This window comes from Gymnogyps californianus, chromosome 2 (genome assembly GCF_018139145.2).
Source record: "Gymnogyps californianus isolate 813 chromosome 2, ASM1813914v2, whole genome shotgun sequence".
Lineage (NCBI taxonomy): Eukaryota > Metazoa > Chordata > Aves > Accipitriformes > Cathartidae > Gymnogyps > Gymnogyps californianus.
Window position 1 is genome coordinate 107,549,402 of NC_059472.1, and position 26,422 is coordinate 107,575,823.

Sequence of the window (26,422 nt, forward strand, 5' to 3'; positions counted from 1 at the left end):
CAGTCTTCCTCCCTCAGCTCCCGCCAAGCCAGTCCATCGGCGCCTCAAGAAATTCCTCTCAGATGTCTTTGGGCTGCCCCCAGGCCAGCTCTGGCAGCAGGACATGGGAGGATGCCCCCTTTATCCTGCCCTGGGGCATTGTGACTCTTGCATTGCCGAGTGGTGGCACTGTGACATGAGGGTGATGGGACCCCCATGCGTAGCCCCTCTGCCCACCGCCCCTCTGCCCACCATCCTTCAGAAGAATGCCTTTGGGGTGCTGGCCCCGAGGCAGTCCCTGTGCCCAGGAGGCCCAGGGGGCTGTCCCTGCCCTTGGTGGCCGTGCACTGGGCACAGCTGCTGGGCGTCCCTGACGTGTCCTCGGCCACTTGGCTCCCAAGGACAAACCCAGTGCTGTTCTCTTCCCTCAGGCCATGGCAGGAACCAACCCTGCAGCCCAGAAACCACCCCAATTAGCTGTCAGGTTGTCCAGAACTCTGCTTTACATAGTCCTCCCCCTCAGAAATACACCTAAATATTTACTGTCTTAGCAAGAACAAATATTTATCATGAACAAATAATCCACTTGTTCTAGAATTTTTTTTCAGTAGCATACATTTTTTCATAATAGAAAGCTGGATTAATATTTATTGAAGTTAAAATGAAAGAAGTTTTTTTTTCCTCTCTCTGCAGAGTTTATCTAGGATTAAAGACAGGACAAAGAACAACAGAGGATTTTTGAGATTTCAAAATATTTAGGCATCCAGCTACAAGATGGTATATGACCCACACAGTTACTTGAAAGTCTCATAAGAATGCTATTGACTATTGCAACCTGTGTAATATAAGTTAAAGTGACTAAAGAAGAAAAAAAAAACCAAGGTAAAGGCATAAGCATAAAATAGTGTTCAAACCATCTGCATTTCAAACTATTCTAACTTGCTTAAACAGCTACTGACTGGTTGTTTGCAAAGAATTATGACTATTTGAATCATAATGAATGTCAAATATTATTTCCATGTGCAGCTTACATTAAGTTGTTTTAGAATGACCTAGAATGTGCAATTTTTTTATTTTAAAAACTACTGTTACATTGAAAAGAACTTGATTTTCCTCTACTGTTGAACTCAAGGACATGGCACAGCTCCAAATGACATAAGATTATGTCCCCCTTGCAAGATCAGAAAGGAGTAGGGTGATCTTAGATAAAGAAGAATAAAGTGAAAAATACTTTTCTGAGGAAAGTTTATTATAAAGTCCATGCTATTATTGTCACCTAAACACATTAAATTCCTAAGTAAGGTTGATTTGAAGTGGTAAAACCAGGTCATAACAATTCACTTGAATAGCCTGCGGGCCCAAAAAGTTATTTAAAAAAATCTGTACTTGTGTTGCTGTCTTGGGGACCTCCCTTCTAACTAATGACAGCTGGAAGATCCAGCCAATTTCTTGAGGATGCCAAAATGCTGCATAGACATCTTCAGTAGAGCAACTATTATTATATCAGTATCTTATCTCTAAAACAACATATATTTTAATTCTCATTGGACTCACTCTTTGTTAAGTTTTGCAAGTTAAGCAAATTTTTCCAGCTGCATGCAAGGGAGAAAGTTTGTGAACACATAGGAAAACCGAATTCCTTCAATTTGTTGGTGTTTCTCATGCCTCCTTTTTCTCTATTTTTTACAGTGTTTTCTCCTTTTTTTAATGTGAGAGAATGGAGATTTTTTCATAGTAAAAAAAAAAAATTATTGCAGAAAACTAAGATATACTATGAAGAGAAAGGTAATTAAACCATTCTTGTTTTGTGGCCAGCTCTGTAGAGTTTGTAACCTTCCAGCTGTCTATTGATCTGTGTTAAGTAATATGGCAGTTGTCACACTCTGGTACACAGGGGACAAGTGCCATAGTATTAAAAGCACTGTCACTGTCATCTGAGCTATAATCTGTGTCTCCAAAGTCACCTTTCTGGACTGAGATGGATTATGAAGTAAACACAGTTGAATCTCTCTTGTTGAAAGGCAGCTTTCATCTCCATTTCCACGACAAAAGTTTGTATGGTTCCAAAGAGAAGTGGGGGGAGGGAGAGGAGAGGGAGAAGGCACATGTAGGAAGTGGCTTCCAGCCATATGGCCAGGAACATCTGCAGGCTGAAGTCATGGTATGGTTTCAGCTCTTCCCCAGTCCTATTTCACTTCTTTTTTGTGAACTTGTCTTGGGAACAACTCAGCCGTAAAACAGGTTTTGCTTCCAGTCTGGAAATTGGTATATCATCTGCTTCTTACGCAGAGTACTACAGGATGATGTCTGTCTTATTCCTTGCTGTCTGCCTTGCCACTGAACTGGTAGAGGGAAGGCGAGAACAGAGAGGAAGGCCAGAAACCAAAAGTCCATGTAAAGAGCCAAAAGTGAAGAATTTTAAGACTATTTGCAATGATGATTTTTAATTCCAAAGAAATTCTGTCTTGCTGCCAGTTACATTGTGGCCATTTTCGTGCACCAATATGCTTTCTGTGTTTTGTTATTTAAATGAATTATTTCAAGTTTTGATTGGCAATCACATAGTCTAGAGAATGTGGCTGTATGGGATTAAAGCCAAATGCTGGCACTCTGTCATACAGAGTGTATCACCACAGCAGGTGAGCAATAATCACCCAGAAATGTTCTGCTGCACCTATCTGATTACTTACATTAATTCTTTAATGTGAAATTATTATCAAAAATTGGCATCTAATTCATCTCACTGTTACAGAGGGAATCATACAGATTACACATTCATAAAATACTAGAAGCAGCTACATGAAAATTCTTGGTACCACATTTTTTCCCCATTTCTGTCATTTCACCTCTTATGGTACACAGAGAATTTCATTAAAATTGGCATATGTTCTGCTTAATCTACAGTGACAGATTGGACACTATATTTTGAAATCATTTTAGTATCTCCTCATTGCGATTTCATGATTAAAATCCATAATTCTAGCCACAACAAAGTCAGACAAGCTTTAGAATTCTCTGAGACTGCTGGGATAAATTAGTTGTGAGTAATAATTCCTGTTCAATGTCCTGTGCTAAAATCCTAAAGTACAACTGTACCATCTGGGCTGTAACAACAAGTTAGTTTGTTAATGATAAGTAAAGGAGGTGTATAGGGACCTGTGCTGTCACAAGAAGTACAGCATGTTGATCACTGTGACACCAATGCAACTTCCATTGCTACTACAATTAAAGTTAATTAAGATACAGAAACAGGGATGATTATTTTTTCTCAGTAGCATTTTAATTGCCTGTAATTACTATATATATACCTTCATGAAATTATATGCATTTATACTATTTGGCCACTGGTAAAAAGAGAATGTTCCTTAGCTTTGGTGTTCCCTTTCAATAAGATCTCAGCTTGTACTCTTTGCAATAGCAAAATGCTCATGTGAGGAGGGGAAGACTAAAAATAAAAAGACACTGGTTCAATACTTGTATCTCCCAAATACAAGTGTAATACTCTAACGTGACTATTCTTCTAACGTCTTAAAAAAATACTGGAACTAAAATGCAGAAACCTTTTCCATACGGGGCATGTGTTTAGCTTGGCAGAACCTGGGACTTTGGAAGCAGTAACCTCCAGGCGGGTGCAACATGAGAACTCACCACCCTCAGTACCTTTTGTCACGTTCTTATAGAGAAAACTGTCCCCTCTTTGCTATCTGCTCTGGCTAACGATAAAAAATGCCACCATTTACAACTTCACATTTTTTCCCCCCAACCAAATGGCTGAAGTCTGCAGTAAGAATAATTCAATGTGACAGCTTGTCTTTTTGCCCAGTGGGGGTCTTCACTGAAGTGTGGCTATGAAAGCAATTTCCATGTTGATGATGACCGAAGCCTTTATTCAGAGCCAAACAAGTTAAAAAAAGCAGGAGGATCCCAGTATCACAGCCACAAGTATCTTCCTATTTCAAAGGAAATGAAATTAAGCTAATATATAGCACACATGGTACTTGGACCCTTTAAAAGAAAGTCACATAAAAAAATGTTATATATAGTGGCATATTGTAACAGAAGTGCTTGTAAACTCTTATTTGCAGATGTTAATAAGACAGCCATGAAAGTCCAGTCAGGTCTAAGGCTTGGCATTATTAATTCTTAGTCAAAGGGTTTGTTTTAAAGTGCAAACTGCAAAGAAATAAACTTGATCATGGGAAAACAACAAACTAGATTACATCTCAATCCTTAAAAAAACCAAAACCAACCCTAAGAAAATTCTTCGGACACTATTTAATTTCCTATGATTATACTATTGTTATTCTGCTTGCAACACAATCTTCCAGTGCTTAGAAAGCATAAATATAAGACATATAGTTCTAATTTATATAATGAAGATTATATCAGGGTCCAAGGTGGCAGAAGGGAGAAACAGAGTGAGAATACGTTTTCTTATATAAAGAAATCACACATACACAAACATATGTAAAACACTGTTATTTACATTAAAATATATTATGAATACAAACGTTATATATATAAACTATATAAAATAAAACTAATATATAATAGGTGTTAAATATATAAAACATAATAATATTTTGATATAGTAAAAGGTAAAAGTAAAATAATAATAACAATAATAGTAAAATACTAAAATAGTAAAAGTAAAAAAATAAAATTTCATATAATATAGTGTATGGCATATGGCATTATATTATAATATACGAAATATTTGAATATACGTTATTATATATTATAAAAAGAAATACCTTATAAATAGTAACTTCTATATGAAGTTCACTTCAAAAGTAAGCTGCTTGACATATAGGAAGCTTTAAGTCCTGTTTTTCAAAAATGCATTGTAAACCTCTGCTAATTAACTTACATTGTAAGTTAACTGTAATTACATTGTAATACATTGCAAAAGCCTAACTGATTAACTTCACTATGATGATGGAATTATTTCTAATAGACATTGGCATAAGTGCGATCAATACAAACTATCACATAAGCTTAGATTTATCCACTGGGGAAAAAGCAGAGACTTAATTAGATGTATCTTCACATCTTTTCTTCCAAGTCAGTTTACGTTTCCAAAACCAAATATTCAAAATAGAACTAAGCAATTCAAACTACCAAATACTAACCCCAGGAGGCCTTTCTAATTTCAGTTGTATGTGAGGAGATAGAACAAACTTCTTCCCTATGACAGCAGCTCTTCACTTCAACCCTCAACAGGACCATGAAAAGCAGCAATCTAAAGCAGCCTGACAGGCCAGAACAACTCACTGGTATGCCGCAAAGCATGTTCCTTAACACTGACATTACTAAAATGGTATACTGTGTCTGGCTGGGATGAAGCTACTAAGTTAATCTTCTTCATAGCAGCCCATATAGTGCTGTGCTTCCCAGTTGTGGCCAAAACAGTGCTGATAACACATCACTGTTTGGCTGCTGCTGAACAGGGCTTGCACAGCATCAAGGCTTTCTCTCCACACCAACCCCCATAAAGGCCAAGAGGATGGGGGTGGGCAAGAGGTTAGGAGGGGACACAGCTCAACAGCTGACCCCAACTGACCATAGGAATATCCCATACTATACAACGTCATGCTCCGCAATAAAAACTTAGGGAATGGAGGAAAAAGGGGGGATGTTTAGGGTTATGGAGTTTCTCTTCCCAAACAGCCATTACACGTGCTGAGGCCCTGCTTCCCAGGAAGCAGCTGGACATCTGCCTGCTGATGCAGAGTAGTGAATGAATTCCTCTTTTTCCTTTGCTTGCATGTGCAGCTTTTCCTTTTCTTATTAAATTGCCATTCTTATTAAGCTGCCATCTTTATCACCGAGTCTTTTTGCCTTCCTTCTATTTGTCTCCCCATCTCCCGGGAGTGGGGAGTGAGCAAAAGGTAGGGTGGGTGTTTGACTGCTGGCCACGGTCAACCCACCACAACTTGTTTATTGCAAACTGATGTCTACATTTCAGGAAGAGAAGGCATTTTGCGAGACCAAGGCAGTATGTCATATTTCATTTTTTCACAATAGCATTTATCTCTTTGAGATTCTCTGAACTTACAGTAGGAAATTAAAAGCACATGCATTTCTTTACCATAACTATGCAGATCTTTGATGATGATATCCAGAGACACTCAGCCTGTGGAATCTCCATTTTTGGAGGTACTCAAAACTCGACTGGACATGGCCCTGAGAAACCTGACGTAGCTTTGAAGTTGGCCCTGCATTGGGCGGGGCTTGGACCACGTGAACTCCAGTGGTTGCTTGTTACCTGAATTATTCTAGGGTTCTATGATCTTGTAATCTTTGCTTCTTTCAAAATAGAATTCTAAAAAGCCGTTTTCAGCTTCCCAGTAGACTTGCAATGGGTTTAATATGTAGGTAATTTTCATGATAAGCCAAGCTGCCTGCATTCAGGAGTTGGGCTACTTGCTCTTTCCCTGTCTTTCCTAGTATTTTCTTTTTTGCCAACAAAGAAGAAACTATTAATCAGGAGCAACAGAAATTAACACAAGTAAGTGGTTGAAAGGGTAGAGCTCAAAGCAAAAGCCTGCCATAATTCTGAATTACTCTTCTCAGTTTGGAAAAAAAAAAAAAACCACTAAGCCTTATTTTAATAACGTGTGAGCATTTATTACATGCACAGTTGTGCAAGCATGTGGACCTATTTTAGTTCTCTGAGGAATTCAGTGAAGCCAGAAGGCACTGAAGCCAGGAAGCACAACTTCTAGTTGCAAAAAGATCTCCATAACAGTCATCTGAGAAACAGACAAAATGTGTGACTTTTTGGGAGAGTTCCCTCTATTCAAGGCAGCTGTATTACTGAACCATGGCCTGAATTTGATTTACAAGAGCTTTTCACCTCCTCCTCTGCCTGAGAGTGGGGAGATTGGAGATATGCTTTCCACTGCACCCTGCATGATCTACAACTTAAAACTATCATCTCCATCATCTAAGCATGGTTCCCACTGCTAAAAATGTAGGACTGCCTTGATGTGATCACTGGCAGTGTCAGAACCACTTTTTCTGTATTACTGTATATTTTCAGAATATGCAGGACACGTATCAGTGTATCAGAGTATCAGTGATGTCTCCGCAACTTACCTGTCAATAATGGCACACATGTCAATGGTGACATTGGCAAAGCTTCCCAGCTGGCCTTGCTCCACTGCGTGCAAATCCACCAGCTGATCATCCACGTGAATAAACTGCATGCATCCTTGAAATGAATGCTGAAATAGCGAGTGATGCGAGTCATTCATCTGTATAGGAAACCCTGTAGAGCAGCAGAATAAAGAGCATTATTAACTTCTTATCCTATTACTCAAGCCAGCATTTTTTCGCAGGAAAAGACATGTTTTCTAGATGGGGGAAGAAAAAGGCAAGGTGGGAAGGAAATATTATACAGTTATTAGATTACATTGCAATGTTATTGATTTAAGTCATTGGCAACTACCTGCAAGAATTTATACAGTACAGCTGATGATTCTTTCATTAATTTTTGTCTACAGGATGGAAGTCTTCTGCTACCCTTCTCCTCCCCCAGCCCTCTGTTGCTGTTTCTCATTACTTCTCTCTTCTTACAAAGATTAAGGGAGTAGGAAAAGGATTAATCTCCTTGCTATATTTTAGGAATCACATTCCCATTTATCAGATTTTTCTGAGAAAAATATATTCCATGTATTCCATGAAGTGAATTTCCAGTTCAGCTTTCTCTAGAACTAGGCTTCCGGGGCAATGAATACTGTGCTGGAAACTTTCTGCAAACTTAAACCTAGCCTTAAAATCTAATGTCCTGGTCCACTTCTGAGGAATCTGAGGACATTCTGTAGTATTTTCATTTTTGCTCTGAATACGTTCATTTGCCTGTCTTTCTGAACGTGGTTTATAAGAGATGAGTGTCTTGACTCAGGCTAAAAGGCAGGGAGACAGAGGATGTTTCTATGTAATTGTTTAATGAATGCTCTTCAGAAGTGAATGTGTCAATTTACTTGAGAAAAATATCCTTGATAAGACAGTGGAGAGCCTCATTCACTACTTGTAAATCTTTAACAATGAACTCCCTGAAAAAGCTTAAAGAAAATAATTTAGACAGAATCTGTTTAAGATGAGAGCAGGAAGGAAGAGAGAGGGGCTAACAACAGTTTATTGGTAAGGAAGGTAAAAAGTCTGAAAACTGCATAATGGTTTTGCAGCTTTCAGCTAGGAAGATTACTAGCCATGCAGTTCTTGACTGACAAGCATAGAAAAATCATACACATTTGTTTTGGTAGCTAAAACAGATTATACAGCTCCCATTCCTTCTCTCACTTTCCTACCCAACTTCCCAATCCCCAATGTCTTACTGCCTTCTTCAATAGCATGGTAACAGCTATTTGTGGAGACAGGAGAATAACAGATTATCAAACCGATATTGTTTGAACAGCAGCAGGAAAAAGGAATAAATGTCATTTTAAATTCTGTTCCTGAATACAGTTTATCACATGCCACACAAATAGTTGGACTGGCTGAAAGAGAGGGCATGAATAGAGGGCAGAAACAAGCAACTGGGACTTGAGGACAGATGCTGCTTAATGTGACATCTATTACTAAAACCATCCCAGATAGACGTAAGTCTTTCCCAAAATATAATTAAGACCCATTTTAACTGCAAGGCTTTGCCAGAACATTCATATGACGGGTAATGTGTTTTAAAATTTTCTAAAACAGTCTTGCTCATCAGCTAAAATTACTGCTGGTAGCTCCTAAATTTCCCTGACTCACTTCAGTAAGCACTCATTTCAGAGTTCACTAGTGGCACCACAGAGTTAATCAGGGATGTTATAGTAACTAAGCAGTGACCATGCTAAAAGTTAGCTCTGACAGGTATTTCAAGAAATTGGACAAAGGCTTGTCTTGAGGTCATATCACCTTTGGAGCAAAATTGTGACACTATCACAGGGAGCCGTAAACTGCTATGAGAAACATAAATAACCCGCTCATGCTAATACACATAAGATGGAGAAGGAAAAACTCCTAGGGATCCCCCAATTGCCTAACTAGTGCATAATAACCTCATCAGACCAACTGCCCCCCCCACCCCCCACCCCTCCCAAATTGTGCTAATCCCAGACTGTGGGAATCGTTATTTTGGATTGGCAGACAAGCCAAGTTGTAGGGACAGGATTTATATTCTCTTCCCAGCATGTGCATTGGCTAGTGACTTATCTGATGAGAAGAGGACAGGGCTTTCAGAAACCTGCCTCTTTTTTTAACTTGTTCTTTCCAGCAACTGATTAAACTGATTCATCTGAGGCTTTACAGACAACAGTACAGAGAGACAGAAAGTGCAAGTTAATTCTCTGTTGTTTGGTGGATGCAAGCACAATATTTGCAGGTTCCTATCAGGTGCTTTCTCCAATTATATTTAAACAAGCTCACTCTTTCAGTATAATTGTCTGTTTTTCAAACCGTCACTGAAACTACCCTATAACTCCTTCTCAGCAAGAACCCCAAACTAACACCAAGCACATGGTCGTTTAGATCTTCAGTGCATTAGCAGAGCTGTGCAGGAAACCTGTGTATCATCTTCCATTTCAAAGCACTTCCACAATTCCTTTGTTTTAAATATTAAATTCAAGGTTACCAACACTGAGGTAAACTCTTAGTAACATTCATGTAAACCTAGCAAAGCCAAGGACATTATATGGGTTTATCTGAATATAATGAGAGATTATCCACCATCCTTCAAGCACTAACTGAAAAATAAGATCAAAACCTAGAGACACAATTCAGGCTTCACATCAAAAATGGTATAAACCAAATAACTAAGCCACAAATGTATGATTAGATTCAGCAATATATTCCAACAAATTACTACTAACATTTGATAGCATTTGAGAACTAACCACAGAGGCATTTCAATATGTGATTCTCAGCTTCACTGCATCTGAAGTATCAGTTCTTGACCTACACTATATTAGCACACAGTTATTATTGGTCTCTGGGACATGTTCTGTGCTTTGCTACTGGTTGAACCTGCAAACAGGAAAGTAACAGCTGGGTCCCTCAGCCTGGGCAGAGACCCCAGGTCCCTGGTTCCCCAGGCTGGGCTCCCCTGGCTGGGGTAGGAGGGAGTCGTGGGCTGGAATGCCTGGAGGTGGCGGCCACTCCTAACCTAACTACATAAATCAATCCTCTATTACTCAAGAGAGTGGTGTACACTGAGCATTAGTCAGTTTGGGATTCCGAATTTTGCTATATCTATCAGCAGATGAAGACTATAATTTGCCCACTCATACGTCTTCTTGTCTCTTCATGCTACTACTCCCTTTGCTGTTTCTAGTCACATAAGGAACTGGAAAAGGAGGGGGGTTTATGCACTTGTACAACACCTTGCATAAATTCTCTGTGAGGCTGACTGGGCATCAAGGCATTTCAGTCATGCTATACTATAACAGACAGTTATGCAAAGAGATAATTTCCAAAAACAATTCACTTTCCACATGGAATGGAAGAATGGTGGCTTTTTTTGAACCATATGCTTCTCACAAACCAGCCTTTTCTAGGCACAATTTTTTTCTGCTTTAAAACTGTTGCCATAGCTTAGACAAACTTTTCAGAATGCAGTTAATAAACATACTGTTATGTAAGAGTTTAGCACATGGGAAAGCAACTAGATAAGCCTTGTATATAACACCTACATTGTTTTTGAACTATTAGGTATACAGTATAATGCCCATTAATTTTCATGGGACCCGGACATTTTAGGCAATTCCAGTCTGAGCCATTTGGGGCAAAGCTTCTGCCTCAAATGTAAACCTGGAAATGACCTAGTACCTTGTGGTTGTTATTTCAATACACATGACAATGCCTTCCCCCTCCAGGTTTCCATTATTGAGACGATTCACTTCCTTGTCCTTCCTACAGTGAATGAAATTTTAACTAAATGAAGTTCTATAACCAAGGCTGAGAGTAATGCTGTCACTAGAAAGGCTAAATAATGGATGAACAATTTGGGCAGCACTGTATTGATCTTCTTGCTGACAAGAAAACATGTACATTTTCAAAATGCACATAAAATGCAGTTTGGACAGTTTAAAACAATTTTTATGCTTATGATTACAAATGCACTTTAAAGTCAGGTAGACTCCCTTATCCTGTAATCTCTACATCTTTCTGACTTCTCCTGTACAAAATCTGAATCCTACCATTTTCTTTTTCACATTTTAAGCCCACAAAGAGATGGATTATCCTGCAAAGGTCAGACATGGATTGAATCTGAATTTTCCCAAGTTCAAGGAAATTTGTTTCCAGGACTTCATTCTGACCTACAAAACACGGAACAGTCAAAATTCTAGATCCAGTTTCTGATCTTAATTCAAACTTGCAAGAAAAATTAGAAAATCTATTGTTTCGATTCATGCTATTTTCTATGTTAGAAGTCACTTTAATATAATAAAATAAATATAATAAATAAATTATAATAGGTATAATAAAATACTTATGGAATAAAAACAATATTTCTTTTCCAGTGTCAAGATCTATTATCCCTCTCTTCCAATCACCTGAGTAAGATTCTAGCAAAGACATTATAAGAAAGGAAGTTGAAGGAAGAATACATTCAGGTTCATGGTATAATAACAAAAGAATATACAGTCAGAGCATGTCATTAAACATTTGATGCACTACTTGTTTCTGAGATCTGACCTAAGAATGAAATATCATACTAGACTCTGGATATACAATTAGAGATTGTTTTGTATCCCTATGTGAAACACTCAGATTTTCTTTGAAACATAATGCAAATTCCATTGTGACAACACAGTTTTTCTCCACAGCTTGTGAGAACACCTCATCATTGTATTTTTATTTTTGCCTTTTATTTTATTTTTAAGTTAACGATGGGCTGATGTTTGTATCCAGGTGGTGCTTGGTGTTTTACTTCTTTAAATGAAACAATACACCTCATTTAAAAAAAAAGTAACTATTATCTTAGATATCTAACTGGTAGTCCATATTGTCTTCAACTAGTTGCATGGGTAGCTGCAGAATCTAGTAATCAATAGAAAAAGTGACTGATCTCAAGTCTGACAGTGATTTTTATCTGCATGACATTTCAATTATATGTCTTGGATCCTTGCTATGCAGAATGAGAGGAAGGAAACAAAATTATTTATTTGTCAGGATAAATAACAGCACAGTATCGTTCAAGGATTAAGTAATCTTCAAATTTTCTATACTTATCATGAAGAGTTAAAAGATGTTATTCTGAACCCACAGAACAAAACTCAAATTCAGTGCATAACAATGTACTTAGATTGAAGATATAGCTGGTGTTTCATATGTTAATAAACAGGAAAAGACACTAAAAGAAAAGCTCAATACACCTACCTACCCAAATTCACAGTAGTATTTTTATGCTTGTTTCAGTCAGACCAGAATGGGGCCCTTAGCATGAAGTGGAACACAGGCCATAACTTCGGAAAACTAGAAGTCTCCTGCTCCAAGAGCATGAAATAAACTAAAGTAAGCAAACTGCAGAAGGGATGAACAGCATGAGTTAAAATGGAATATTTTTTTCATTTCATTGCATCTCTGTAACGCTACAGAAATGCTCAAAAAAGCACACACATATACTTTCTAAGTATTTGAAGGAATACGGGACTAGTACTGGGAGGTTTCAACAGTCATGCCTCTTTAACTCCAGTCATAATTCTGTATTAGGGAATACGAGGACTAAGGATGGGGTTTGCCAAGGCATTCGGATCCCATGTGTAGCAACTGTATGAACTGTTCTGAAAATAAGCACAACTTCAGAGTCTCCCAGCTTGGTGGAGTGCAGAAAGCCAAACCGGAATGGGAACTACAATTTTTCTGTGTGTGTTTGCAGAGAAAGTCACCAACTTCTTGAATGAGACATTTGCTAATTAATTAATCTTTACTTTTGCCTTCATTCTTTCATTTATAGAAACACAGATGTTGAATGCAAGGTAGTGCATTCTATGCCAACAAATGTAAATTATTAACCTAAAAAACCCAAATGTGTCTATATACAGAGAGAAAAGCACACTTTACTAATGCTAGAGCTTAGAACAAGAGGATGTTGTACTTCTAGCACTCCTGGGGCACACATGAGCCCTCCAGGTAAAACAGGCTAGCAGTAATGATGTCTCCGGTGGATTTGCAGAATCTTCTCTGTACAAGTATTCCTATTATGATGAAAAAGTTTAACCAGACCTCACAAGACTTGGCAGCATTTTCTACCAGTGGTACGACTCCTGATTTGTTTTGTCTCCTCTGGAAACCGGGTCTTCAGCCAGACCCTCTTCTCTAAAAATACTTTATTGCCAGCTGTCTGCTTATAAATTGAAGCCAGTTCTGGAAAAGCATTGAGATTTTTCAGTCTCTCTGTATACTATCATTCCTTAACCCTCAGTTAGATTTCAACTCGGTGTATTGACACTGATTCAGTACCTACCAGCTCTTGATGGGACTGAATTCTTTAAAAAGTAGCTTCTAGGTCCTCTCTACCTGAGGTGTGAAGAATACCAATACAGTACTACAGTTCTCCTTTACCATGGGCCAGAGAAATTCTTCCTGGAGCACACCTGAGATTTAGATATAATAATTCTAGGGTTATGTGACCTAGCTATAGATATAGGTCATGTATAGCATAATAGGTTATCTGAACATGTAATTATTGTTATAGTATTGTTTATAAGTTGGTCGTCGAGGAAAGGAACAGGCAGATAATGCAACAATCTAGGTAAGAAAAAGCCCATAAGATACTCAGACAATAACAGCTGAGCAACTAGCTGTGAACAGACTATCTTCAAGCAACAATGCAACTTGCACAGATATTATTTTACAAGATATTAAATGGCTAGGATGACAGCCTAGAAATACAGTTATGAAGGCACTGACAAAAGCAGAAACAGAAACAAGGCAGACTATCTTTAATAGCACACAGGTAAGTTACCAACAGTAACAAGGGAAGGATAAGACTACAGTATAATCGTCTCTTTTTACCAGCTTTGTTGATTCAGTGCTTCTCTCGCATTGCTGTGGACCTTAGTGTGAACAACAGTGTACTTCTTTAGAAGAACTGTTTTGAGACACTTTTCCCAATGGCTGGCCACAGAATTCAAAGGATTCAGATATATTTGGGCCTTCCAGTTACTATTGGAAAATAGCAGGGTTGTAACCCAGACTTTCAGGTTGCAAGGTAATGGTACCAGTTCAGTTGTTTGAAATGAACTGCAACGGGCCCTGAGGTATATCTCACCTTTAACTATGGCATCTTTTTCCTTTCCTTTTACTTTTCTATGCCAAAGGATAGGTACTCTCGTTTCTTTTTTTTTTTTTTTCTTCCGTGGGGTAATTTCAAACATGGTATCTCTCCTATTTTCAAAGTCATCTCCTGCAAAACATGTAGACCATATCATTCCCAAATAGAGAGATTGGTGGATTCTACCCAAGCTCAGCTAGGAGGAAATATGCACATAGCCCACCTCTGTTCTCAGATCGCATACCACCTGGACTACACTTTTAAAAAAATCCATGTACTATATTTCTACTGGGAGTAAATCTAATTAAGTATAACATAAGCATGATTTTCATTCACAGGGAATTATTTCAATCTTAATAAATACTACAAGACATGTCCTAAATAACAATATTTGTTTAAATAGCTACACTTCATACCCTAGTTCAGATAACACTGCAACAGAAAAGAAATGATTCCTGACAATCTAAAAAGACTTCTATATTCAGAAAAGAAACTACCTATTAGTATTCTCAGATACAAATCTTCAATGAAAAAAGACCTGTTGCAGACCAGATACAATAGTAGTCTATTCAAAAGTTGCTGCTGCAGACTTAGCTTCCCTAAGAGCCATACTAGACATTACAAACCCAAGCATATACCCACAGATAAAATTGCATAAAATGAACAATGCCTTGGTGGTGGAAGAGAACAAATATAATTATCGCATGGGACTGGTTTTACTGATTTTGTCTTTAGACAGGGGGAAGATGAGATTGATGCCTGTGTGAAATATAATGACTTCTTCCCCTTTATGGTTCTCTCTGAAGTTATTCTGTGGATTGGATAAATGTTTGCCCTGGTATTTGAGGGCTGAAATAAAATATTCTTGTCTGCTGGGAAAAAGAGATTAAATATTACTGTCAGCATACGGTAGTATCTTAAAAGGAGAAGCATAAGGGGAAAAAAATTAAGTAAAATAGTCTTAAAAATACACATAGATGCTAAAATTGATAGTTGTCCAAATCATAACAGAAATAAATCAGGTATTATCTACTCAATGCTCAGATAGTTTTCCATCTTTTATTTGACTCGCTGTTCTGCTTCCCTTGCATGGTGGGTGGCTCCATTGCGCATATTGTTGATTTTACAATGTCAGTATTTGCGTGGGCTCATTAAAAAAAAAAATACAATAAACTGAATTCAGTATTTTGATATGTTTGCATTCCAAGAGCATCAGAAATCTACTGATACAGGAAATGTATGTTTCTTTTCATAAAATAATAGCAAAACTGGACCCTCTTGCTGACTTGATGTTTAAAAAATGGATGAACAGCAAGATTTAATTTATTTTCTTGCAAATAAATGTATTCCAATGTCCTTATTTTGACAAGAACTGATGTAAATGTTTGGTAATTCATGTTATAAAAGCAGCTTATTTTATGCTGAAATGGAAGCAGCAACTCAGCTTGATGGAATGTGTGCCTTATATAAACAAGTGCTCCACTGAGGAAAGTTCACTTTTTAAAGTGGCTAGAGGTTGCTGCTTCGCTTTTTCTTCAGAAACCGCTTGATTTTGCCAGTTGTTAAACACTCCCAATTCCTGCCTACTTCAATGGAGTTTGACAATAGTCAGCCACTTAAGGCATAAATGAAGAGTCCTCAGGAAAAGTACAATAAAAAGACAAACTACTTTAAAATAAAAGAGAAAATTTTAGATACATTTTAATCCTTTACTTAGAAACTGGCAGTGATCAAAATAAATCAGGACACTGAGATCGTAATAAAGTTAATATAAAAACACAATGAAATGGGACACAAATAAAAAAAAATATTGTTTAAAAAACAGTTCACTTATTATGAAGCATTTAAGCACAGTTTTATGATCTGGTGGTTCTTAGTACAAATGCAATTCTGCTTCCTGGCAGAGGAACAGTTAAACAAATTAATAAAATACCTTGGGTATCATCTGATAAATTAAAAACAATGAAAATGTCTTCTGCTGTTTTAAAATGAAGGTTTTATTACCTTTATAAGTGAGTTTCCATGAAAAAAATATGGTGCATGCATGGCTGAAACCCTAAAACATGAAATCAGCAAGAACTCTGTTTGTTTTGAAATAAACTCAAAAGCTGTCCTGATCTTCCTGTTTAGACAAAATTCTCCTTCAAATAACTGGAAACTAGAGTAATAGCAGCAAGTTTCAGTCATCACTTTCTGACATGCAGAGAAGCAGTAAGAATGATCATTATTACCAGTCTTGGCTAATTTAAGTCAATCTAACACTTTACTGCAATTTCTATCTTATTTTATTGGATATGATAGAAAATACAGAAAGCCACATAATGATCAAATTGCAGCAAATCTGTACATTACACTACCCATATAATGCATGCTATTCATAGGCGTTCTGTTTTATAACGAATAGAATAAATGTACACTAGATTGTCAAAGTTACTGCTACTTCACTTCTACCGAAAATCCCCCATGAAGATAAAAAATGTCTAGAGACTGCTGGAGGTAATTACACTTAGGGAGATATAAGCAGCATAAAATACTCAATCACTACTTACTGCCTTTAAGAGATGTACAGTGTGGAGATTACACTTGGCATTAATTGTGTAATCTTATTTGCTGCTCCTACATAAATTTATTTTGAACTTTTATGTACTGCAAAGTTCTGGCTACAATATCACTAAGGTGAATTTACTTGAATCAAAAATAGTGGTATAGAAGTCGTTGGACCAATTCAGCTACAGATTCACATGATTTACTTCCACTGACTTCCACCTAAGAGATTTATATTTTAATCAACAATTTTTTTTTTCAGTCCAGTTAACAAAGGTACCAAAATGAAAGCATCTAGTGTTGAGTGGCTAACCACCCAAACAAAATCACTGTGAGCTACAGTTTGTATGACCACAATATATCACTTTGTGGTAAACTGCACCAGTTTGGAACTGAGTTTTGGTTTAGGTACCTTAAACACACTATTTCTAGTTTCATGACATTCACCGCAAGTTCCCAATTTTCTCACTTAGCTCCCACTACCCTGTATCAACTATAACCACAGAGAGTACCAACCTCCCCAGAGATTTACAAAGAAAACAGAATTATCTCTTGGTTGCAAAGACTTTGTTGGAGCTTTGCTGCTAATAAATGCTTCTACATATTTAAAACTTGAAAAATTATGTGATTTGAAGTGCATTCAGATATTCAGTGCATCTTAAATGTCTATTCTGACACTTCCGTTAGCAGTAACTTCCAGGTTTTGAACATCTTAAATTTATTTTTCAGACTTCTAAAACTACCTTAATCATTGGTGATAAGTATATCACCATATAGATGGTTTATATAGGTAAAAATTAAGGATGCCCATTAAATATGCCAAGTGGATTTAAAGATCAACATCTTTGTTCTTTAATAGGCAAACTAAAAAAATAATTAATTAGATGTTTAATGAGTTATCTTAATAATTTTCGTATTTTGCAAAGCTTAGATTTTCCTTGATTAATCATATTTTTGTTCTTAATTTCACATAAAATTATCTGAGCAATAAAATTAAGTACATTAAGTTTGGTAGGGCTTAATGGAATCCCTATAAACAGTCACTAAATTCATAGTAAAGGCTGTCTTTTTGCTTATTAGAATCTTATACAAAAAAGACATAGTAATTAACTTTAAAATTGTAGCATTATAAACTATAGAACAGATTAACAATTTTTTACCTATTCTCTTATACTTTCAGTTTATAATAACTCTAAAGATATGTGACTCAAAAAATGTACCATGGTACTTTTCTTATCAGTTGCATTTTTTACTATGTATTAGATGAAGACAAGATGAAAGAAAGGCAGGATAAAGAGGGAAAATCATATGGTCATTCTGATACTTTAAAAGTAAACATAACAATGAGTCCCTCCACTTTTTAATAGATTAGCTATGCCATTTGCTTGTATTATGAGTTATTTATAAACTGTTTGAATTACATACCCATTTGGGCAAACTGCATAGTTTAACTTAATAAAGTGTTACGCGTCTTTAACTCAGTGGTAGAATAGAACTTTGTATTTGTTTTTTCAGGTGGTCATGATTTAAACAGTATTTAGCTTTCTTATTTCTATCTAGAAATACAAATATAGAAATAGATTGCCAGTAGATTGTCTTTCCAAATTTAGAAAGAAATAACAAAGAACCTCTACAATGTAAACACACACATTCTCTCCTTTCTGAATCTGAGCTAATTTATCTGTAGCACATAAGTTGTACTTGCAGTTCAAGCGAAAAGTTAGCAACCCTTAACATCGTTATAAGTGGAAAGCACTCATGTAGCAGTGCATATTCAACCTATATTAATATGAGAAAGAAATCCATATAATAAATCAGAACAAAAATAAATCAGAATGAACTCTAGTCAACAATAACAACAAAATCCATTTTCTGTTATCTCCATAATTATTTAAAGCTATTATGAGTGCAAACATTTCACTAAATGGAAAGAAACAAATTTGTCTCTTACTCCTAAGACATGAATGTTAGAAAGGGTCACCATTTTGTTACTTTTTTAAAAACTTGATGCTCTCTCTCTCTCTCAAAAAAAAAGAGAGATGAAAATATTATCATTTTAGAAACTAATTTTTAATGTTGTACAACTAGAAAATTAGAGAAAAGATGTTGAGTTATGGTGCATTTCTACTTTCTCTGCTCATCCAACCTTCACTCTATTACGTCTGCTCACTTGAAACAAGGTATGTGTACAGTAGAAAATTTGTAGAAAGTAATATACAGAAATTACTTTAACTTCAATTTCCTGTCTTTTTTAATAAAAAAATACCCCAAGCAATTTGTTTTCAAAGAAACTGAATGAAACTTTAAACTGAAACCACAAAATAATCCCTTAAGAAGCATAATCCTTAACATTCTTTCTTCCTCCCAGTATTAATGTCAAGTCCAATGGAGCCAAGGAGATTTCTTAAACGCCGTGGCTGTCTATTCAAAAGCACAGCAGGCATAGCAGCAAAGGCCTCATGTAGCAGTGACTCAACATAAAGTCAATGGGAGTGCTTTCGAATAACAAGTTACAGGACTTAACTGTGACAAATTACATTAGGCTCATTAGAAGTTCTCTTGAAAGTGCTTTACGATGCATGATAGTATATATTGATTGAGTCATATCTGAGGAAAATATGCTAAAAAACTGTGCTTATTTCTTTGAAAGAAGGTTTATTTTTTGTTTTCTTGGAAATATGCACTGGAAAGTACACAGTGAAAATAATATTATTGATATGCTACATCCAAGATGGATGTCCTCCTACTGTAATGCTGAATAATTCCTACCAAAATGACTGAAGTAATTCAGTGTGTTGAGGAAAGCTATGTAAAGAATGATACAGTTGCCCAAATACAAAAGAAATCTTACCTTTTCAAATTTTGTTTTGTTGTTTGAGGCAATATTTATACTCTTAAAGGTTCAAAATAATTATAGAAATTATGATGGATTAATTTTAAAAGATTTATTTTCAACAGGAGCTCAACTAAAATCTTTAACAGGTATCAGGCAGTTACCTTTCATTGGTATTGACACTGGCTTCTTTAGTGATGTCTCAGAGAGTGTGAAAATAAAGACCAAAATTACAGTCACTTATGAAAGATCAAGTTGTTATAAAATCACAAAGTAATTTCATTTAGAAGGGACCTCTGGAGATGATCTGATCCAAACTGCTCTTCAGAGGAGGTCAAATTAGGGCAGGTTGCTTAGGGATGTGTCCAATCCAGTTCAGTGTCTCTGAGGATGGAGATTTCAGAATCTCTCCAGACAAACTGTTCCAGTGTTTGACCACCCTCATGGTTAAGAAATGTGTCCTCGTATTTAATCAGAATTCCCCATGTTGTAACTTCTGTCTGTTGCCTTTTGTCTTCTCATCACACACCTTTAAGAAGAGTCTGGATCCACCTTCTCTACACCCTCCCAGTAGGCAGCTGTAAACACCAAGAAGATCTCCCTTCAGCTTTCTCTTCTGGAGGCTAAAAAATCCCAGTTCTCTCAGCCAGCCTCTCCTCATACATCCTGTGCTTGAGGCCCTTAACCCATTTACTGACCCTCTGCTTGACTTGCTCCAGTACGTCATTGTCTTTCTCATACTGGGGGGCCCAACACAGTGTGCTCCATATGTGGTCTCACCAGTGCTGATGGAGGGGAAGAATCACTTACTGCATGCAGCCTACTGACTCTGCTCTTGCTGATGCAACTCAGTATGCCAGTGGCCGCCTTCACCACAAGGGCACAATTACTGCTTATGTTCAATTTGTCCTTCAGGACCCAAGGTCATTTTCTGCAGAACTCTTTTCTATCCAGTTGATGACCAGACTGGACTGATGCACTGAATTATTCAGTCCCTGGTGCAGGACTTTGAGTTTGTCTTTGCTGTACATGATGAGGTCTCTGTCAGTTCATTTCTCCAGCATGTTGAGGTCCAAGTGAATATTAGCCTTAATTTCCAGTATGCCAACCAGTTCCCCTAGTTTGTTATCATCCACAAATTGCTGAGGGTGCACTCCATCCTATAACCCAGCTTGTTTATAAGAACATCAAACAGTGTCAGCCCCAGCATCAGTCCCTGAAGAACACCACTAGTAACTGGTGACCACTTAGACTTTGTGCTGTTGATCACCACCATTTAAACCTGGTGTCCAGTCAATTTTCCCCCACCTTATTCTTCATCTGTCCAGTCCATATTTCACCAGTTTGCTATAAAGATACTGTGTAGGCCTGTCTAAGAAAAAGGTATACAACATTCACTGTTCTCACTGTTCTCTCATCCATGGAGCCAATCATAGAGGGCAATCTCAGGTATCTCCCAAAATTAGCATAATGTTTCAAAGATCATTGACAGCAACCTTGCAATGAGATTGGCTACCTCTATCAGCATTCTTGGATCCAGCTTACCTGATGCCACAGACTTCTTTAGATCCAATTTGCATGCGTGGTCCCTAAACTGGTCTTTCTCTGATGTGGACTTTACTTAACTCCCCCAGGCTCTGCCACTAGTTGCAGCGGCCTGGAAGGCCTGAAAGCAAACTTTACCAAGAAAGGCCAAAGCAAGGAAGGCACAAAGTATCTCAGCCTTTTCATGTCCTCTGTTCCTAGATCTCTATCCCACTGAGCAGTGGGACCACATTTTTCTTAATTTCCATTTGTTGCTGATATACTTACTGAAGCCTCTCTTGCTGCCTGTCATATCCCTGACTAGCTTCAACTCCAGCTTTCCCAGTTCCAACCCTGCATGCTTGGGCAATGACTCTATATTCCTCTTGGGTAGCCCATCCCTGCCTCTGCCTGGTGTCTTGTTTCCTTTTTGAATTTGAACTCAGTCAGGTGTTCCCTTTTTCCTGTAGCTATGATAGTTTCATTTAAACAATATAATTTTTTGAAATAGATCTGTTAAAATATACAAAAAGCCCAGAGTTTTCTTTCACTTTGACTGTATGGATGGCATTAAATTCCAGACTTATACACACACTGTCTAGTGTCTACTGGGAAAGAAAAGGAAAATTGATTATAATGTAAATTGCCCTAATGTCCACTTTGTTCATATTATGTTCTTTGCAGGCTGTTAGAGTGAGACTTCAGGGTATTTTTGATAAGTGCCAAATGTTAAAAACATTTTTCTATTTAGGGGTTTTTACTACAGAGTTGAAACTCTAAATGCATTGGTAGTTAAAAGGAGTATGGAATGCATCAGAGGGAAGAGGCTGAGAAAGGAAGGGATAGAAGAAGACAGGAAAATTACATCTAACCTCTGGGTCTTCTACTCCTTCTGGTGCTCTTTGTCTCTCAATCACAAAACCAAAGTAATATTTACTTTGAGCCAATGAGGAAAAGAAGCAACAACTTAGCTGAGGACATACTCTGCAGACACTGTTATTCAACTGGCAAAACAGGGACGCCTTTCTCCAGTCCTTTTCCTTTCCTCTCTTATGTGGCGAGCCAAGCTACGCAAAAAAAAGCTCTGTGGCAGCTTTACCAAAACCTTGTGGATTTGAAATACTTGCAGTGAAATACTTGCATTTTCTGGGGTGAACAGACTTCCTGGCTACAGGAAAGACAATGGATTCCCTTGGTAGATCTTTGTTGAAATTGAAGTGGGGGATGCAAGAACTGTGGATGATTTTTTTTTTCTTGACTGTGAAATATAGGCATTTTCAGGAAGGTCTGCAAAAAGGTGAGGGATTCAACACTAGCTGAACTCTGCTAAAAGGTGGAGTGCAGGATTTAGGGGAGAGTGATGTTGTGTAAGACCAGGATGACTTTGCTCTAATTTGGAACATAAGGATTTTTTTTCAGGGGAGATAAGGGAAAGACAAAGACTGTAAAGGTTATTACCGAGATGCTGGAATTTGAGAGTTTGGGATAAGCCAGGAAATGAATGTCTATGGAAGAGAAGAGGGACCAAAATATTTCAGGAAGCAATTAAACTAAAACAAATTAAACAGCTGAGAATCAGGAGGCTTACATGGCTATTAAGAATCACTAACTTTTTCACTGACTGAGCACACCCATCTGATTAATGATTTTGTATCTTAGTGAAATAACATTTAAAGATTTGCTGGGTTTTAAAAAAAGACTAAGATAAACACAATGATTTTCTCTGATTATGGCTTGGAGCTTCTGAATTTGTTTAAAGTGAAAGACCAGCTTTCTGTATTTTGTATCTAAAGTGATAAAAACAGCAAATATGTGTAATCAAATGAGCACAAAGGAAAAGAAAATATGACACTTAGCACCTCTTGGTAAATTAATAAAGAGGCTTAGAGAATCTAAACTACTCCACTGACTTCTTATAGAGTTTCATGTGGCTAAAATCATAGATGTCACTGAAAAAAGAGGAACATTTTTACATTTGCAGCTTAAGCCCACTAGTCCTTATTCAAGAAAGCACATAAGCACACGCGTAAGTCCATGTATGCAGAAGTTCAATATAAAAGGCTTATTCTCTCAAATTGTTTATCTTCCTACCTTGTAGGTAGTATTGTCTTGATAATATGGCTTTAAATAGCACAGGCAACAGACAGAGCACAGGAGACCAGCTGCTAAATCCTATCTGACTTTATTATCAGCAAATTTCATCTACCTTGAGAAAATGGTAAGTAGTGAAGTCCTCATCACACGTGATTAAAAGCTAGCCTTAAACATAATGACTCAAACAATACTTATAACAAATTATCCAGACACATTGCAAATGACTGTGTGTATAATTCTAGGCTCTGTCAGATCACATACCCTGAGTTCTAACTTTTTTTTGCCTCTTTTTTTCCTTTTTCCTTTAGATATTTTGTAAGATGTACTAGGATAATTTGAAATGCAAGTGAAAAATTGGAAATGTACCATTTCCACCATTCCTCAGAAATAAAGAGGCTTTCTTTTATTGCAGCCAGAGATCAATGTGAAATAGATTTATTAGCCCTCAACCATACAAAGCTGCTACATACAGAAACACGTATTTGCATTTCACTCTTCATTTTCTCATCATCAGAAATCAATGTGCTTGTGCACAGTACCAGTCACAGTCAGGTTCTATTTCTATATGTCTACATATGGTATATTTAGTTCCTATGTTGGTGATCTGCAGAAGTCAACACTCACAAAGCTGTGGTTTGTTGATAAGAATGCATGGGGCACATTTTGTAAGCAGGAATATTTTGGTAAATTTTGATGTTCACTGTAATGTTCGTAAAGGGAAAGAATGAATTAAAGTCCAGTTCTAATCTGGGAGACAAACATGGGAATATTTGTACTCTATTTGCCTCCAGATATATGCATGACAGGAGTAAAAGGGAGAGAAAAAGTGAAAAGGAGAAAGCAGGACGTTGCTAGCGTCAAGCAACTGTATATACAGCAATCATTAGCAAGATTGTAACTCTCCAAGTTTGGGTGGTGCATCTGAGGAAAATACATCTTGGCAAGAAACCTGATTTGCCAATCATTAATGTTTAACATTGAAATCCAAGGACACTTAAGCACAAGAAAGAGATGTTAGCAGAGGCCTATTTTTAAGACAACAAAGGCAGAGAAAGGCAGAAATTGATAGCACTTATAAGAATAGAAAGTCAGAAATATTTTGATCTGGACTCCAGTTAAGAATGATCAGATTATAGTGTCTGAATGACTTTGTCTTCTGTAATCCAGATAACCATTACAGACATCTGAACTCTTTTAGAAGAGCCAACTTACCTTATAATAAAAAAGCAGTTAATTTCTTTTTAAAAAGTTAGGTTTACATTCAGAATTAATTTAAGTGTCTCCACTTAAGCCACGAGACAGTGAAGGCTTTTGTGATTTATAGGCTAGTCATGAGAGTCTAATAAAGCACTTCAATGCAAAGGTCTTGCTAAGACCTATCTGAATGAGGGCATTCAGAGGCTATGTAAAAACTGAAATCTTGCACAGAAGGCTTACACACATGCATATATTCGCATATACAAAAGAGAATCTGCACTCAAAACATTCAGTTATTGTCATGGATCTTTCAAATATCCACTGTTACAGTCATGTAAAGATGGGTGTTCATAATTGGAAAATGTGGAAAATACGTACACAATTGTATCATCAGTGCCAGTCTTCAGGAGAGAGCTTTGTCAATATACATTTTTATGACTCATGTCAACTAGATTGCACCAAATTGATCTGATTGGCAAGGATAAACAGCAGCTACTTACACAATTTTGAAAGACATTGAAGTCTATCAAATAAGGCATTACAGAGAAAATACTGGATAGCAATGATCCCAAGTAAAAATCAAATTTAATTATCAGAACAATAAACACAATTATATAGATGGAGATTTACTACCTGCTCATTTCTAAGCCCACCACAACTATCAAAGTTAACAGTGATGACTTATAAGCAGAATCTGTTATTTCACTACATCACTACATTCTTAACTCACATTCTCATGAGTTAAGAAGAAGTCACATCATTTAGTTCTGTCACTTAATTCACAAGCAAAGGATAAGCAAATGTTCTGATACACACAAGCCAAGGGACACTTGGCTGGAGAGTGAAAGGTAGATTCTCCACAGACAGCAGAAAGTGCATTATAAGAATTGTATAGCTGCTGCTCAAGAGAAGAAAAACTTTGGAAAATAATATAATTATTTGAAAACCAGAAACTTACATAAATCATCTACCTTGATTTATAAATGAAATTTCAATCATGTGTTCTGACAAACTTAGGTAACTATAGCAAAAAAACAAAAACATCAACTATCCAATTTACATGACTACAATATTGCCTTGCCATACAACAGTGAAATCAGAATTGTATTTATAGAACACAAGCATTACCTTTTAGAGACAAATGAACAGACAGAAATGTTCCCTATGTATTTTTCCATCTCTATTGCCTTCACAAATATTGGCAAGGTAGCAAAGCTATAAGCAACGTTTACCTTGAAACTATTCAACCAAATTCTTGAATATAGCTTCCTAGGTCAATACTGTCTCCCAAAACATTATTCATATCCCACTTTTCAACAAGGGCAGCTTTTTTAAGTTCAGTACAACAGATGTGCACCTATTATACATTTACACATATTTATTTTGTCCCCTCCCCCTTACACACTATTTTCAGTAACACAAGTAGATTAGGAAGATAGAATATTTTCTAATCGTTCAAGGAGGGAAACTCAGGAATGACTTAGCAAATCAGATAATAGGGGAAAGGGATTTATAGTGTTTTAAAATGGAGTTTGGTAAATTAATGGAAGAAAACATATGGCAGCTTAGGGTGATTTTCAAGTTAAAAATCAAGCTTGTGATATGAGACTTTTGCTGTGTAAACTGTTGATATTCCTAAGGAGAACTGAAAAAAGTAGATTGTTCTCTCTTCATCATGTTTGTACCATATTTATATTGTACTAATACAATGCTTCAGGGCTTCTGTTGGTTATCATCTGCAAGGGCATATATATACAGGTTTGGACTTTTTTTTTAAATCCTTGATGTATCAGATTTTTAACGTATTTTCACCCTTCTGTGAGGCACTGAATTGCCATAGCAAGACTGAATCTGACACAAAGAAGGCCAGTGCTTCCAGAGGTTTTAAATTCTTGAGTGACTCCCCTTGACCTGCTCATTTAGCATGCTCAGCTAACTGGAATGGCAGATATCTCTGGAGTGGCTTAAGGTATTCCTCTGCGAGT

General features: G+C 36.9%; 1 protein-coding gene across 1 annotated transcript in view; it reads right to left on the bottom strand.

The window, feature by feature from the left end:
• CNTNAP2 (contactin associated protein 2) overlaps nucleotides 1-26,422 on the bottom strand; it is a 1,235,323-nt gene that overhangs the window by 488,491 nt on the left and 720,410 nt on the right. The window contains exon 10 of the mRNA XM_050890726.1: nucleotides 7,081-7,252. Within this exon, the coding sequence (XP_050746683.1) occupies nucleotides 7,081-7,252 (172 nt within the window). The remainder of the gene's footprint in view (nucleotides 1-7,080; nucleotides 7,253-26,422) is intronic.